The following is a 17,505-nucleotide window of genomic DNA, read 5'->3' as shown; positions in this document are numbered from 1 at the left end:
TCAGTTGTCCAATATGTCTGGATGTGCTGAAGGTCCCGGTTTCCATTCCATGTGGTCACAGTTATTGTTCAACTTGTATCCAGCGTTACTGGGACCAGCATTCCTGGGCGTGGGACTGCCCCCAGTGCAGGCAGACCTTCAACGACAGGCCACAGCCTGGCAGAAACATCATGCTGGCTGAGGTGGTGGAGAAATTCAAAAACATGGGGCTTCAGGCAACTTCAGTGCCCGAAATCCTGAGTTTGGCTGGACCTGAAGATGTGGCGTGTGACGTTTGTACCGGTAGAAAAAGCAAAGCTGTCACGTCTTGTCTTGTATGTCTGGTGTCCTACTGTGAGGCTCATATGCAACCTCACTGCATGTCTCCTGCTTTCAACAACCACAAACTGGTCCCAGCCAATAAGAACCTCCAGGAGATGATATGTCGCCAGCATAACAAGCTGCTGGAAGTGTACTGTCGCACCGACAAGCAGTTTATCTGTTATCTGTGTTTAACAGATGAGCACAAATGGCACAACACTGTGCTTGCCAAGACGGAAGTACAGGAGAAACAGGCTGAGCTTGGGGAAAGAATCCAGGCGATGGAGAACGAGGCGTGGAAGCTTCAACAAGCCAGCTTGTCTTTTTCCCGCTCCACACGGCTAACCATTGAGGAGTGTGACAAGATGTTTACAGACCTCATCCATTCCATTGAGCGGAATCGCTTTGAACTGAGGGAGCTTATCAGAGTCCAGGAGGAGACTTCTACCGGTCAGGCTGAGGAAGTACTGAAGAATCTTCAGAAGGAGATTACTGAGTTAAAGAATAAAGCTGCTGAACTGGAGAAGCTTTCACAAACCGAGGACCACATTAATTTCCTTCAGAGATGCCAGTCTCTCAATGCTCTTCCGGTATTGGAAGCCTTATCGTCAGTTAATACTGATACCAGATTCATGTTTGGCCCTTTGATGGGCAAAGATGGCCAGTTTTTAAAACTAGAGACCAGTTATAAAAACATGCTGCAGGATGCCTGTCAGGGTGGATTTTCACGCATCTATGATAAAGTGAGAGAGGTCACAATCATAGAGTGTCCTGTCAAACCTCGCTTCACTCTAGGTCCAGGAGCTACTCTCTCTAAGTCACGCTCAAGCTCCAAATGGGGGTCCCGCAAGCAAGGACGTAACTCTAAGGCCTGACTCGCATCTTTACAACAGATTGATGTATAGCTGATGCATGAGACTTGTTTATTGATGCAAGCTCGCAATTAATTTCCAATGGGAGTCACATGGTTTGACACAACATTTTTGTTGTATGAGGGGGTGGGGGGCAGTCGAAACACAGCCGAAAGCCGTACAACACAAATGTTGTGTCAAACCATGTGACTTCCATTGGAAATGCATTGGGGCAAGATGTAAACAAACCCTTTGTTTACATCTAGCATGCATCAATGTTGTATGCTAGATCGAAAGGTGTGAGTGAGGCCTAAGAAGTGGCCACAGAATCCACAGACCTAGTTCTGAATAGGACAATTTCATTATTACATTATACATTTCGTCATTTGGGCTATGCGGCCCTCACACCTATGTCGCACCGCCAATCAATCGGTATGTCAGTCATCGTGTCAGGGGCTTTGCCAGGGTAGCTGTTGTGTCTGTCGGTGTCTCTTTTGTGCCCATACTGTATATGGAGATCTCTGCATCTGTCAGTCATTGTCCCTTTTATGCCCATATATGGAGATCTCTGTCATCTGCCTATGACCATATTGGCATGCCCATATCTGGACAAAGTGATATACGGTATATGATTATATATGGGAATATCGGTTGGATTGGCGATCCTGGACAACCGTATATCTGGTATACTTTTTATGACCATATTGTTTTACACTTCATCATTTCCTTTTTTGAGCAGAGCTAACCGTTCCAACGCGTGCCTTTGTGTGTATGTCCACCCCGTGATGTTATGTGTCATTCAAGTCAATGGCAAAATGGTCATCAGCCAATCAAATCATCGCTATGGGGTACACACAAACACACAAAGCTGGGCAAAAAACATATGTGTAAAGATAGATGGGTTCTATCAAGGTCCATTGTTTATTCAGTATTTGAGCCACGGGCCACTCGATAAGATTTAGCCTCTCAGACACAAAACTCTTGAACTTTTGACAAAAGATTATGTCCACAATTCCATGCTGTATTGATGTGGTGCCATTGAAGAGATAAGAGGCAAACATGATGACAATTCTACATTCTCTAATTGTATGGACTTATCTTTATTATTAAGTAATACAGAATACCGGTAATTTAACTCTAGAGTGTAAGAGTTACACTCTCAGGAGTTAAAGGTCTATAAGGGTCCATTTGGTTACCAGTTCTCCATCATTTAGCTGGGTACCACGGAACCCCCTCAAGGACCACTGGTGGTTCCTAGACTAGTGTGCACAGAGCTAGTGCAGCGGGTACCACTAGTAGCCTCCACACACTCCTATGATATCTAACATCAGGGTCTTGAGACTTGAGCTCTTCGTGTTGTTGGCTAAGATGTCGCAATGCTTCTATGTAGGTGTTGCTTCTACTTACAGAAGATAGTTGCAAGAATAGTTGGCTTCTTAATCCTAACCAGAAAACATGTTACAAGGTGTTAAATCACATGTTATAGTATTTGGAGGTCAAGACAGAGGAAGCCACATTCACAACATTTTGTATGTTTATTTACTAATTATATGCACACATACAATTTGTCCCAGCTAGGACAAATACAAAAATATGTATAAAATGTCTCACAAAGACAATGAACATAATAAAAACAAACATCTCTAAAATCAACTAGAACTAGAGTTTTACTGTACAGATATTTATGGAAAACAAATTTTACTTAAACGCATGTGCATGTGCAAATCAGCGAGGCTGCCGAGGCACGAGCAAAGCGAGTGCGCTGCCGCATTCAACATTCTCGTGCTTGTTCAGTCCACATTTTGAGGACCCTCTTGAAATCGAGATGATGCATCTCAAGGGGCCCTCAAATAAAAATAAAACATTGATCACAGAAGTCTAGTGCTTTCACTTTACAGCTTAAATATCAAAAGGTAAACAAAATACGTCCAAACTAATCAGTGCATTGAGTCATGTATTTAACACTCAAACTATACAGTACAATGAAACTACATTAACACGGCAACGAAACACAAAGTACTGGAGGGGCATTTGAATTTGAAAGTGCAACCCTTTCGCATTCCTTCTTCTCCTCCCTTCACACTTACACAATTAATGGCATCAAGCAAAAGACAAAGTCTCAAAACCAGTATCTGTTACCAGCTAATCTTCGGCACCATTAACCTGGTCGATGCCAAACTTTGCACACACACTCCCTGGATGCCAACGACGAACCTGTTCCAGAACGGCCTGTTATAGTGCCACCATGAGGCAGATTTTCACCTTTTTACCTATAACTTCAACGGTTTGCGTGAAAAGTTGCATGCGCACTCCCTAGATGCCAAGGAAAAACCTTTTACCTGCATTTTTCACATCTGCCTTTTATAGCACCACCAGGAGGCCAACTTTTGCAAAACACATTTCTTTATATTACCCCTCCAGATTATGTCCAAAAATCCCGCAAATCGTTACACAGTATCTCTATAGTCATGTGCTCAAGACGGATCTGTCCAATATTTCATGTTCCATCCTAACTAACATTGGCCTCCGAAGTTTGCAAGATTGGCCCGTTTTGAACAAAAAGCCTCAAATCATGATCGACATTTCTCATGCACTTTCCTACTAGGCTGAGGAATAAATCCCACCCTTTTCACATTGGCCTGTTACAGTGCCACCAACAGGTGGATTTTTGCAAAAAAAAATAGCTCAAATCATCCAATTGCTATCAAAGGTTTTCACACTGGCCTATTATAGCACCACCAGGAGGCCACAATACTTTTAAATTAAATACACGATCTGAGAAACCAGTAGCTGAGAACGGACTTTCCTCCACTTACCCAGACTCACTTTTTACAGACCATACCTCAGGGGAACTACAGATGCGGTCATTGTACACAATATACTACTGTACTTTCAATCATCATAGTACAGGTAAATCATTCAACAGCAAGGGAGTCAATGCCAATAATGAACTGTAATCTATGCCCAAATTTCCTTGCAGCTTGGCATACAATTAATACAAAACAAGAAAAACAATACATCTATCATAAGCAACCATTACATTAAAAGCCAAGTGGCATTGCACACAACCGTTTCATAATGTCATATCTCAGGTATTTGGGTATGGAACAGAACAGAATTAAAACTCCCCTGTCGAGGAGATTATGTTAATTCAATGTTACGCAAAAGAGAGGCTTTTTAGATTCACACGTTTGACACACTGGCCTGGCCCCCAAAAGGCCAACATTTTAAGTTATTTTGATATCAGTCTTCTACTGTTGCTGTAGATGTCTGTCAGTGGCTTTGTGATACAATGCTGTCTTTGTACTGATTTGATCATTTTTGACTCATTGATATTCAGCCTGTGGGTCATATAAAGCAGTGACTAATTAATAAAATACTGAATTGAAATGAAATACTTTGTCAAGAAGCCGTGTGAATATCTGTAGTCCAGTTTAGACATGCTCTAGTCTATAGCTTCACTACTGAATATGAATACTGCTACATATCCTTACATCCTTCACGTTCATGAGCCATTTGCTCACTGTTACTTGATAAATCAATGCTTACCAAGGCCACATAAAAGTCATGAATTGTTTTCTTCATGTTGACAAACCAAGTTTGTAAATGTGACAAACATGACTAACCCTTATAATGATATAGGAACCTTGCCTAAAGTATGGTTTGAATCCTTTTACCCCAAACTAACTTCTGCAACGGGCAGTGGGCACGCCCCGTATTTTTGTGTCGGACGGATATGTGTACGGTGCAGAACTAGCAATGATTACTATCAGAATATAGACCTTTAAAATGTTACAATAAATAATTGTTTTAACCAAAACATGTCACTTAGTACCTTTAACACTGAGGATGATTTTACCGTGTGGATTGGGGGTTCCAGAAATTAAAAAAACAAATGGTCTCATGCATATCAAACTGGTGGTCCTTGAAATGAAACGTGTTGGGAAGCAGTGGTTCAGATGATGGGGTTGAGGGCATCATAGAGTCGCTGTACAGCCAGCTCCACCATCTCCCTCAGAGAGTCCTCCTCTGTGCTTTCATCCTCACAGCACACCGTCTGCACGGAGAGGACAGAGGACGGAAGAAAGTAAGAAACATCCACAGCATCCACTAACCCATTTTATACCCGTTTTATACACATATACGTTGTTCTTTCAATCTGGGAACGCCTCTGTGTCATTTTAGTTGTTGCTATCTCCATTTTGTTTCGTTTTTTCTTAAATTAATGCCCTACTTGATCAATGATCATACAAGCATCACAAAAAATAATCAAAAGTAGCAGATCCACAACTTAACATCCATAGTGCAGATAACATTACCTATAATGCAGTGATGTGCAACCCTTTTAATTTCAATGCCTCCATGTTTGATGCATTATGATTAGCCCATGGACCCACATTTAATACAAATATGTTATGTCTGGGACCCCAATCTCTACTGTAAAATCCCCAGTGTTAACATATTACAGCTAGCATTGTCCATGAACAGTGGATATGAATTGTTACCATTAAACGGGATGTACAGGGTTAAAATGATTTCATAAGGTTAGACCAAGGCACTCTTTTGTGCACCAGTCAATCCTGAAAATTAAATATGGAGCGTAATCCCAGACCAAATATATTTGTTGACGGGCCTCATTGTATTATAATTTATGTGACTGTGATGTTATGTTTAATGCTTGTAATTTGTTTGTTCTTTTGTCTTCAGTGTTGCAAATGGTGCTAGTACTGATGATGCGAATCTGACAATAAATAAGTCATCATTTATACTGGAAATAACAGATCTACTCAACAAGTTCACAACTCAACCCGATCGGCTACTTTCGTGTAAGGGAACGTGCTTCTTACTCTCGTTTCCAGGCAAATCTGAACCGTCTTCGCATCTACGGTCACGGTGAGGTTTTTACCGTCGCTGAAATCCACACAGTCCTCCCCAAACATGTCCCTGGGGGTTCAGGAAGGGAAGACACATGTTCATGTTACTTATGTGCATGTATACATTTGGGCTTTTGTTTGTTTTCTGGTTGTTTGTGTGCTGTGTTGTATTTATATCCATTTTGACCTGACAACAGATTCTACAAATGTCTTCCAAATCATTAGTTCTCTGAAAAACCTATGTTTCTATATCAGTGGTTCTCAAACCTTTTCATGTCAAGGAGCCCCAGAATGATATGTATTTGGCCGCAGACCCCCACCTGAAAATATGTTGTTCCAGGAACCCCCCAGAATATGTATTCTTTTACGTTCGCCGTAAAAGAATACATATTCAAAGATTTTCACACATTTTCACGATTTAAAAAAAATAGGAGATCTACAAGCTCATAGCGCGGCACTCGGTGCTGCTCTATGAGCTTGTACATCTGCTATTTTTCAATAGCTAAAGTATAACATAATGCTTAAAACACCTAAGGGGTTCCCGTCCTGAATGGGTTAAAATGTGTCTTTCTGAACACAATTATTGTTCATGTATTTTCTATAACAATGTAATTTGTGATACTCAACTGCAACATGACCTCCAGTCTGGCCTGGTAGACATCCATGTCCATGATGGTACTCTGGGCCTCCATAACTGTCATATTAGATTAAGGACGAAACAGTTCATTGAACTATAAAAAAATCACACCCGTGTGAACTGAGTGGTGTAAGGTCTTATATAGACTGATCAACTGTGGTCTGACGTAATGAAATCACACCCGTGTGAACTGGGTGACCATAGCAACCATGCTCATTTTTTGGTACGAACAGACACGTAAACTAACTTTTTTGGTACGAACAGACACGTAAACTAACAAAGCCAGTTGTAGGAGTGGTTTACACCACTCAAAAAACAACCAATAGTCGATCATTTAATAAAATGATCAATTAATAATACATCCCATCCCTACAGCATGTCAGGCAGGAATCTTACAAGAAATGGCAAAGATTGTTTAACTACCAGCTCTACATAAGAAGTTTACAAAACATCGCATCATGATGTGTTGTGCATCGCAACATGCTCATGTTGTGAGATCTTAATATTAATAATAATATTAAATTAAATAATTAATTCATATTAATAATAATCTTAATATTAAGATATTAAAGGGATATTTCACTTTCATATAAAATAAACACTAAAAAGTAATTGATAGAAAAATCGCTAAGAAAATAATCAATACTGTAGTTGTAGTCCTTTTGATTGCATACAGCAAAACACAACAGAACTGAGTGCCATTGTATTATGGGCAGTTCATTTCCAACAAAGATGCCTGCATCACCACCCATTCAGTAAACATTCCTTCCATTCCTTTCTAAGACATAAACTTCAATGATACTGCAATGGTGAACAGTTTCAAATTGGACAAAACATACTCAATTCCAATTCCACATACACATTTCCATCAAAGACGAGGTCCAAACCAACCTTTCTGAGCCTTGGGGTTTGACTGGACTTCCAGCACCACTGTGGTGACAGCATCAGCATACATGTCGTTCAAAGGGTTGGCAATCCACTACAGAGGAGAGGGGGAGAGATTGGGGATTTGAATTAGGGGTTAGAAACCTTGGCAACCCTATTTTGGGCATGTCGTTATAGGTGAAAGTGCTCCAAACGCCAGGGCCAAGGCGTTGTACGCCAGTGTTGCCAGGCAACAATCGCAAGTCTACAAGCTGTATGTATGTATTCATTGTATGATGTGTCAGGCTTAAGTGGTTACAATACATTGATGACCTCAGGTCAGTGGCTGCATTGTGAGGAAACCACAGAACTCCTTTAACAAATGCAACAGTATTACTATTCACTTTTCTGAAGTAAGACAGACATTATTTTGTACTACTTTCATATCCAGCAGACGAGATGGGCTGCATGGAGAATTGTATTGGTCTTTGCAGTAGTTATTTTAATCATTTGTATTTTCTTTGTATTTCGCCTTTTTTATGTACATGATGTCTTTCTAACCTGGAAACTCATAAAATAAGTGTGCACCTGGAATCTCCAATAAAACAAAAAGACACAGTCTGTTGAGTGCTATAAGCCTAGCTAGCACATGACCTCTCACCTCCAGCATCACCATGCCGACCTCATGGACTAGACTGATGTTCTTAAAGACCCTTATTGTTTTCTTCTCCGTTTCATCCAACTCCTCCACGTCACCTGTGACAGTCAACGTGGTTCAAACCAACAATATGACACTGCTCTGAATGCATTGAGATGTAGTTGGGCAAGTAAACATGAAAAATGGACTTGAAATAAAATTGCATAAATAACAGTTGCTTGTCCACATTGTTATTAATTTGTGATTTATGGTAATTTACACCACAGCCTCACCAGCGAGGTTCCTCAGATGACAGACTAGCAGAGAGTACGGTCCAGTGAAGGGAATGACCTGTGTCTGCTTTACAGTGCTCATCGCCAGCTCAGTGTAAGCTGCAAAACACACACCGCTTGGGTCACAATATAATTACAAAAGCATTCAGTCTAGAATCAGATGGTTGAAGATCTGTGGTGTGCAAATCTTAAAATGGCATTTCACCTCAGCATGCATCATATGGTTATGCAGTGGTACTCTTAGTACTACATAATTGTGGCAGTCAGCTACAGTACTCACTAGACAGATCTGAGGGAGTGAGGATGTGATAGTTGAAGTTCTTCTTCACCAGAATGCCAGACACCCTCTGGCCTTGGAAGCACTTCTTGTCAGCCAAAGAGCCCATCACCTGAGAAGAGGGGCAGTATTCAAGACCTCTCCTTCCTTTTAATCAGTAGGCCATCACAAGGATGTAAAAGGTCCACTTAATCAACATGATGTGGTGTTACAGTAAAATAAATAACAGAGCTGGAACAGTGTCACGTTCCAGTACATCATTAATCATTCCAGTAATGCACAACAATGCACAACAATGAACAGTGCTGCTGAGTGGGAAAGAGAGGGAGGGAAGGAGGAAGGGAAGGAGAGACAGACATCTCAATTAGAGTGGCTCCCAACCTTTTCTGGATAAGGGCCCACTTGAAAATCTCTACAGCGTCTGTCACCCACCCATCTGACCACTTAACTTTATAATAAATGCTATTATTCAAAATCGTAGTGATTTACCAATTATTTGGGGGCCCACTTGTAATAGCCTCAGTCATAGCCTTTACCGTGGCCATTTTCACAGCCCTTACTTACCTTGGCCAGTTTCTCTCCTCTGAAGTTGAGGGTGACGGCCTCAGTGTTGCGGGGGTTGTGGACCTCGATGTGGACTTGGTCGTTGTCTTCGTACTCCCGGATGAGAGCGGCCTTCAGACGAGCCATCTCGTTCTGCTCACCGTGGACCAGGATCTGAGCACCAAGGATAACGCATGACGCTTATAACATCTGATGTGGCTATTTTTCGGAACACTATAACATATAAGAAATAAAGAAATGAACAAGGAACTGTCGTTGTGAAATGTATTCCATGTACACGTGATGCTGTGTACCAAGTGCACAGAGCAGATATTCAAACAGCATAAAAGACAAAATGGTGGTACATAAAGTTATATAGTAATTTTTAGGTTCCACCCCCTTAGGACAGAGAGAGAGAGAGAGAGAGAGAGAGAGAGAGAGAGTGAGAGAGAGACCAGAGACTGCATGGCAAGGAGTTGGAAGGAGGTGCAATGGGCAAAAATCTTATCTAATGGCCTTGAACAAATTCACACCGTTCATATGCTGCGTTCACACGGCCGGATGCAAAAGATACAAAGACGCAAAGTCTAAATAAAGCTAAATACGAATGAATAGACATGGAAGATTCCTCATCACATCTGAGTTTAGGGAACAGATTCACCCCTCTCTTACTGTTTCCTAAGCCTTTTAAGGAGGCATTATGGAAGCTGGAGACATTGTGTTCATGTGGCAGGAATTTAGAGACCAAGACAACTAAACTAACTGCATTTTACTTCTCATACCTGTCAATTAAATATTGTTAAAAAAAAGGAACAAAAGAAGAAGAAGGAATTCAGGGAAACTCTGGATAAATCTGGATATATGACTACATAAATCCTACATTAGGTACCTTACAAGCACGTTGTACACCGCCTTGGAGAGAAATGAATGACAGAGAGTGACACATTCAGGTTTAGGTTGTCCTACCACGTGAGGAGGTTTGAGTGCCCTGATGAATTCGCTGGTCTGCTGGTAGTCAGTGTGGGCAGAGAAGGAGATGTAATCTACTGACATCTTCAGCTGCAGCTTCTGACCAGACATGGTGGTGATCTCCTCTGGCTCAGACATGATATGCTGGAAAAATGCATTAGGAGTGCAACATTTACAATATATATATTTAAATTGGCTATTTTCTCTATTTTGCACGATTGTTGTATCAAATAAATCAACACACACACACACACCCGCACAATGTTCTGATTTAGATTTATTTAGGTATGATGTTTCTTGCCCTTCTTTCTAAACGATTTCACTGCTCTTGCAATTTGCAGCATGAAGATATGTGGATGTGAGTTTAGTTAGATTCTACAAAATGGCTTCCAAATCCTGACAGTTTTCTGAAAAGCGTATCAGTGGTGCACTCACTGGTGGTCAAACCTTGCCTGCGGACCCCCATCTGAAAATATGTTGTTCCAGGGACCTCCCAGAAGCATATACTGTATTTGAGTTAAAAGCGTTCACTGTGAACAAATACATATTCAAAGATTTACACTCATTTTCACGATTTTTCAGATCTACAAGCACGTATGAGCGTGCTATTTTTGAACGGCTAAAGTTTAAAATAATGGTTAAAGTGGTTCAAACTAAAAGCTAAGGTGACACGGATACGTCTTCAGGTCTAAATGGGTTAACCTGTTCTACTAACGTTCTGACCTTGGCTAGTGTCCCCTCCACGCAGTAGCCGGCGATGATGACTCCATTCCTCTTGTCGGTACACCAGCTCTCAAACAGCTCCCTGGACAGCCCACTCTGCATCATACCTGGAGACGCCATGACCACGCTGGGCCCGATGTCGTCGAAGTGATCCATGCTCTGGAAAATGACACGCCAGTGGAGGAAAATTTGTAACGTTGATTATTTGATAACCAGATGAACCATAGCATCCCTTTTCTGTCATAATAGCTGAACATTCAGCGAAAATAGTAGATCTACAATGACAATCTGCATGTGAGCTTGCAGATCTGCTACTTTTGGTAAAGACTATTTGATGTAGCAGGAAAAAGAAAAAAGGAGGGGACCAAGTATAGACACCTGGGGGTCCTTGGTCAAATGGTTAATTTGCTCTTCGCTAAACCCCACCCCAAAAGCAATTGTTCAATGACAATCCAAATAGTTTAGCAACCGTTGCGTCATCTCATAGCTGTCAATGTTATTTTGCATGGCTGTGTTGTTGAACACATACACAGCTTAATGTCGGGAAAGTTACATGTCTGCTCAACCCAGGTGATGGCAATAATACTAGTAATCACCATAGTCTTAGCTGCATTACATGAAAACTTCTGTCGGACTGTCGCAGCACCTCACAGGCCCTTAAAACAAGGCTCCAGACTTCCCAAAACAAACTGGTCAGGCTACTACTTGGCCTGACTCCCCGAACCCACCTCACCCCTGCCCACTTTGATAGGCTGGAATGGGAGGGAAAGATGGAAGAATGGCATGGTGCAGTCAGTGACGGTGCTTTTTTACTCCATCTCCATCAACCTATCGGCATATTGTTGGTCTGTGGGGCGAGTGCTGAATCGCCTTCGTGTTTGAGTAAGGACGTGCTGTGGTTGGCCAGTGCACTGGTGCAAGACGCGCTGTGATTGGCCAGTAGCCACTTTGAGTGGGGGCAGTCGGGGCAAACCTAACTCTATGGGGCAAACGATTTCGCCAGAACATGATTTACTATTCTGTCCATATCGGGTCGCAACTCGAACGGAGCTGAAGTCGGCTAAGCGAACTTCAATGTTCGACACGGCCAGTAGTGTCTCTCGTGGTTTGAGAGTTTGCTTGAGACGGCGCCCCTCTGTCGCGGTCTAAAACTGTACTTGGAGGGGGCGTGACCATTTTCTCAAACGCGAAGGTGATTCAGCACTCACTTCAGTGGGTTGTCCCTACAGTACCTTGAGGTTGCTGATGTGCTTGAAAACGAAGGGGTTGTTGATGTTGATGGCTTTGCGGATCTTGTCATTCATGGCGTTGACGTAGGTCTGGTACACAGCCATGCACTTCTTGGCCAGGGACGAGGCGTAGTAGATTGGGATATCATGGAGCTCTGGGTGGTTCTGCCAGTACTCATCTACAGAGGAAAATAAGAACCATTTCTTTATGGGCCCTTCTGTCTGAGTATACGTGCATAAACCTTTAACCACTTGAACACTAGCGTAAGTAGGGTTGTAATGCGTTGATGAGCTCGTAGAGTTTACTGTGGTTAAATAAGTGCGGTGCAATGCTTTACAAAAATACTGTATCAGCATAGGATTTATTTTATTGAATTATTTTAAAAAAAGGTACGAAAAAACACATATCAAAAAAAGTATGTATTAAAATCGTCAAGGATAACACAATAAATATCTCACCTAGGATAAGCAGCAGCTCCTGAGCTCTGCCCAAAGCAAACACCGGGATTAAACAGCGTCCCTCTCTATTGACAATGTCATGGACGGTGTTACAGAAACGAGCCTCACGCTCCTCCCTCTTCTCGTGGATGTGGGTACCATAAGTGGACTCCTGAAAAACAAAAACTAATAAATAACTACATTATAATCACCTGAAAAAAGATCAATCAAACCAAACACTATTTGTAACTTTTAAAGATGGAGTGCCGTGATTTTTGTACTTTTTCTGTTTTGTATGTGTCTATGGAGTTAACATTGCTCTAATAAACCCCCAGGTGTGGCTAGAATATTAACATATGTCTTCCCTGTGTATTTATGGTTTCTTCCTGAAAGCTGAAAGCCTTTGAGTCAAAACGGCCAATCGAAATTCCACCACGTTAGTGACATCACAATATCATCCCCTCCCCTAACCCCTTTAACATACATACAACAACAGCTGTGGGTGCGTCTTCAGTTCAGGTGGGTCAGGTATACTTAATGAACTGGTGGGTGTGATAAAAAAATATATTGTTTGCTAAATTAACGTGACGTACTATGATGAGGATATCAGGTTTGACACTCGGGATCTCTGCTGCCATCAAATGCCTGTCTTCCTGTCGAGAGAAGTCCCCAGTGTACAGCAGCTATGGAGGAACAAATGTAACCTGTATTACTGAATGTGCATGTGTAACAGAGAAAAGGTGATTCCACTTGCAATACCTGTATTACGTTATTCTCAACCTTGAGACCGGGAACATTTTGTTCATTGTGTTTTTTGTTAAGTAGTAGAACAACGTCAGTCTACCTCTGAGAATGCACATGTGTGATTCTATTCTGATGTGAAGCTGCGCTGGGTCTGACATTGTGACAGTGATAGTGAATAAATGGCTGCTGCCGATCCTGTTTGAAGACTTGGGCGAGTTCTGTCAGACTATCACAGAACACACAACACAGGCAAAGTTCACACCGCTACACATGATGTCAGTAATGCACAACAGATGCAAGAAAATTACAGATAATGTATAAAACAGACATTACTATTAAACACAATGGGCCAACATCCAACATTTGAAGTAGAAATATATAAGAAGCAGAATAATATATTTCACATAAATAAAACAATCTCCGATCACCTTGACTCCAGCTATCTCAATCATGAACATGGCAGCTCCCAGGACGTGACCGGCATGGTAGCACCAGAACTTAATACCAGCCACCTCCTTGACCTCATGGAAGTTGATGGTCTCAATCTTATCCATGCTCTCCTCCAGGTCCGTCTCCGTGTACAGCATGTCATCTGCTGAGATGTTGCTGGAGAAGATGAGAGAATGATTATAGGTGCCTTTATAATTACATCATAATATTCGTATTTAGCTATCATCTTTAATTTTTGATTGGTTGCTCTGTACTTCGGGCGGCCACTGTCATTGCGAACCCTCCCTCCACCAGGTGAAGGAGTAGAACACCATGGGCCCTAAACCCCTTATACCTAAAAGTTTAGGGATAAGGGGTTTAGCACTGACGGAAATAGGGCCTCACGTGTCATCTCTCAAAGGTTCAATTCAATTCAATTCAAAGGGCTTTATTGGCATGAGAAAACATACGTTTACATTGCCAAAGCAGGTTCAAGCCATCACCCACCACGAGTCATTAGTGCACAGTGACAACAACATGATCCCTCCCTGGCTTTACTATAACTGTGGTGGAGGGCAAGTGTTTCACTTCTATTCTACCTCAGATATTCTGTAAACAGTATATATTAGAGGTACAACAGTTAATCAAACTAATTCATTATAAAAATAATATTGATAACCGATCATTTAATAAAGTAATCGATTAATAAGCCACCCTTATTTTGGGCATGTCATTCTAAGAAACAAGTGTCAAACACTTTCCAGAAATGTGATAAATAAGTGAAAATAGACAATCTATAAAACACATTGTGAGCTTATAGATCCGCTATTTCTGCTATTGTTGCTCGACACCATTGTGCAACAAAATGCATTGATATAAACAAATAAAAATCACATCCGTGTGAGGGTCGCTAATATGAATAATATATTAAAGTCTAACTCATGTTGCTATGATTATGTGATGTAATGGTGATATAAAACAAACGGTGACAAAACAAACATTAAATTATCTTTATTGTTAATGGCATTTCATGTTTGTGTTAGGGACAAGATCACGTACATTTTCCCTTCATTGTCAATGGCGTTTTTAAAACGAACATTGAACTAAAAACCAACATTAAACCTGTATATAGGAGGGGCCCCTCAAAAAAAGGTTTATTTGCATTATGACACAATATTACAACAAACAACAGTAAAGGGTTCCCAACCTGACTTTGACATAGTCGGACAGCAGCCAGCGGTAGATGGCCTTGGTGGCATGGGTCATGAAGGTCCTGCCTTTGAAGCTGGTCTTCTGGAGGAACCACGGCAAGGCTCCACAGTGATCCAGATGGAAGCTGGTGGAAGGAGACGCATGTTTAAATAAAACATGTAAAGACTGCACTCTTTCAGTAAAAAAGAAAGAGTGCATAATCATATCGTTGCTATCGGGCAGAAACATCTTATCTCAATTTTTTTCTTTTAATAATGCCCTAATTGATCATACCACAGCGTCACACAAAAAATAGCAGTATCAAAGGTAGCAGATATACACCCTCGAAACGCTGCGCAAAGTGACACATTTTGAGCTTATATTTGATTTGATTTATTTAGCACTGTATTAAAACAATGCAAACGAAAACAAAATATAAAAGGGAAAGTGCTAGGCGGAGGCAAGAAGCCGAAACATGTAGAACTAGAAAAAGTGCCCTTCTGGGCACAGGTCTCCACCAGGAGGATAGGAGTGTGAGTGTGATGTTTGGCAAAATGTTTAGGAGCAATATAAGTGTGTGTGTGTGTGTGTGTGTGTGTGTGACTGTGTGTGTGTGTGTGTGTGTGTGTGTCACGGCTTGGCCTGTTGTAGCGCCACCATGAGGTTGATTTGAAAACTGTCAAGTGGCATTTCTTCCTCAGCCTAATGGGAATATGCATGCACAGTTTCACCGCAATCGGATGCTGCGTTGAGTCGTTGTGGCGATTTGTACAAAACGGGTACAAAGCGGGCTACTCCTGAAAAGTTTAGAAGCCAATCGTAAGCAATGAAGGTGGATTATGAGAAATCAAACAAACCCGTCTTGATCACATGACTATGGAGAGCATGTGTACCGATTTGCGTGAAATTTGGATAACATCTGAAGGAGTAATATTAGAAAATGTGTTTTACATATGTCGGCCTCCTGGTGGCGCTATAAAGAGCAGATGTGAAAAATTCCAGGCAAAGGTTTTTCCTTGGCCTCTAGGGAGTTGGCATACAAAGTTATCCACAAATCCGTGCAGTTGGAGGTAAAAACACTTTTATAGCGCCACCATGAGGCTGAGTTGAAAATGTTCACGTGGCATTTCTTCCTCGGCCTAGTGGGAATGTGCGTGCGCAATGTCACGGAAATCACACGATGTGTTCATGATTTGCAGCATTTTGTTTGAAACTGAGCACTCCTGTGAACTTTGGAAGCCAATCTTAGCCAATCAGGATGGAGTCTGAGAAATCTGAAAAACACGTTTCGTTGAATGGCTCTAGAGAGACTGTGTACCAATTTGCGTGATGTTTGGACAAAATCTGTAGGTGTACTGTCCAAAAACTTGTTTTGCACAAAGCGGCCTCCTGGTGGCGCTATAACAGACCGTTCTGGAGATTTTGGGGCAGAGGTTCATCGTTGGCATCCAGGGAGTGCGTGTGCAAAATGTGGCATCGACCGGGTTAACGGTGCCGGAGATTAGCTGTTCACAGACGGACACACGGACGGACACACGGACGGACACACGGACGGACACACGGACGGACGGACGGACACACGGACGGACGGACGGAGTGCAAAACATACTCTCTCCCCATGCCTTCGGCCTGGTGGAGACAATAAATGTTGAAAGGAACTCACTGGCTGATCAACAGCAGGTCTATCTCAGCTGGGTCAATCAAGTCAATGTATGGGAGAGCATCCATTCCTTCCAGGCCAGGGTGGATGCCACAGTCCAGCTGTGCGCACAAACGCACGCACGCACGCGCGTGCGCGCACACACACACACACACACACACACACACACACACACACACACACACACATAGAGAACGCACAATAGTGGAAGTGCTTGAGCCTCAAGTGCTTCCCAGAAGCATAATCTCTCTCTCTGCATAGTATGAATTGTATAGGCAACCCTACAGTAGCTGGCAGCACATAGAGACAGATAAGCAGTGAACCTACCATGATCTTCCTCCCTTTGAATTCCAGGATGATGCATGACCTGCCAACCTCCTGACCAGCACCCCTGTAGGGGACAAATTAGATTGCTTACACATTAATTACGCATGCGAGAACCGAGCAAATGTCAGCACCACCACCGCAAATAACTCCGCCCAGTCAGCACATTCAGGCCGGGTCAATCTGAGAAGGGTTACATCGGTTAATTAAAAACAACTCAAATTAAACATTTCGTGCAAATTTAAAATCAAGCCTACTAAACTGAAATCTATAAAGATAACTCACAGTGGTCGAATAAGGAGCTGGTCGCTTTCCTCTGCGGGGATCATCACATCTACTTTGCGTTTTGTAGCCATGGCTGGTCAGTACGTGGTCAGCGGTCAGGCCAGGCATACAAGGGAGCCGCTATAAACATAAATCATAAATCATCATGCCAGCCAATGCAGCCATAGATACAAGGCTTTGTTTATGAATGAATTAATGAATGAGAGGGGCGGTCTTCCACTAGGGCCGTTTCCGGTG

At 42.1% G+C, this 17,505-nt stretch overlaps 1 protein-coding gene across 1 annotated transcript; it reads right to left on the bottom strand.

Annotated features, from left to right (window-relative positions):
• Positions 1–2,667: 2,667 nt before the first annotated feature.
• LOC306942419 (cleavage and polyadenylation specificity factor subunit 3) lies at positions 2,668–17,502 on the bottom strand. Its single transcript, XM_079528282.1, has 18 exons — positions 17,269–17,502; positions 16,987–17,050; positions 16,663–16,760; positions 15,016–15,144; positions 13,808–13,985; positions 13,229–13,318; positions 12,657–12,807; positions 12,201–12,376; positions 10,969–11,127; positions 10,243–10,389; positions 9,298–9,450; positions 8,737–8,845; positions 8,457–8,555; positions 8,188–8,282; positions 7,554–7,641; positions 6,653–6,719; positions 5,999–6,095; positions 2,668–5,208 (listed from the first exon to the last, which is right to left on the bottom strand). The coding sequence occupies exons 1-18, from the start codon at positions 17,337–17,339 to the stop codon at positions 5,107–5,109; spliced, it is 2,073 nt and encodes a 690-aa protein (XP_079384408.1). The 5' UTR covers positions 17,340–17,502; the 3' UTR covers positions 2,668–5,106.
• Between the last annotated feature and the right edge of the window lie 3 nt (positions 17,503–17,505).

This window comes from Electrona antarctica (assembly GCF_951216825.1).
Source record: "Electrona antarctica genome assembly, chromosome: 18".
Lineage (NCBI taxonomy): Eukaryota > Metazoa > Chordata > Actinopteri > Myctophiformes > Myctophidae > Electrona > Electrona antarctica.
Note: the sequence above shows the minus strand (reverse complement) of the source record. Positions and strands in the feature narration are given on the sequence as shown.

Excerpts from the sequence above, each read along its gene's own strand:
- LOC306942419 (XM_079528282.1), bottom strand. The coding sequence starts at position 17,339 with ATGGCTACAAAACGCAAAGTAGATGTGATGATCCCCGCAGAGGAAAGC. Across the intron at positions 16,761-16,986 it reads TCAAAGGGAGGAAGATCATG|CTGGACTGTGGCATCCACCC; the intron begins GTAGGTTCACTG and ends TTGTGCGCACAG. Across the intron at positions 12,808-13,228 it reads AACCTGATATCCTCATCATA|GAGTCCACTTATGGTACCCA; the intron begins GTACGTCACGTT and ends TTTGTTTTTCAG.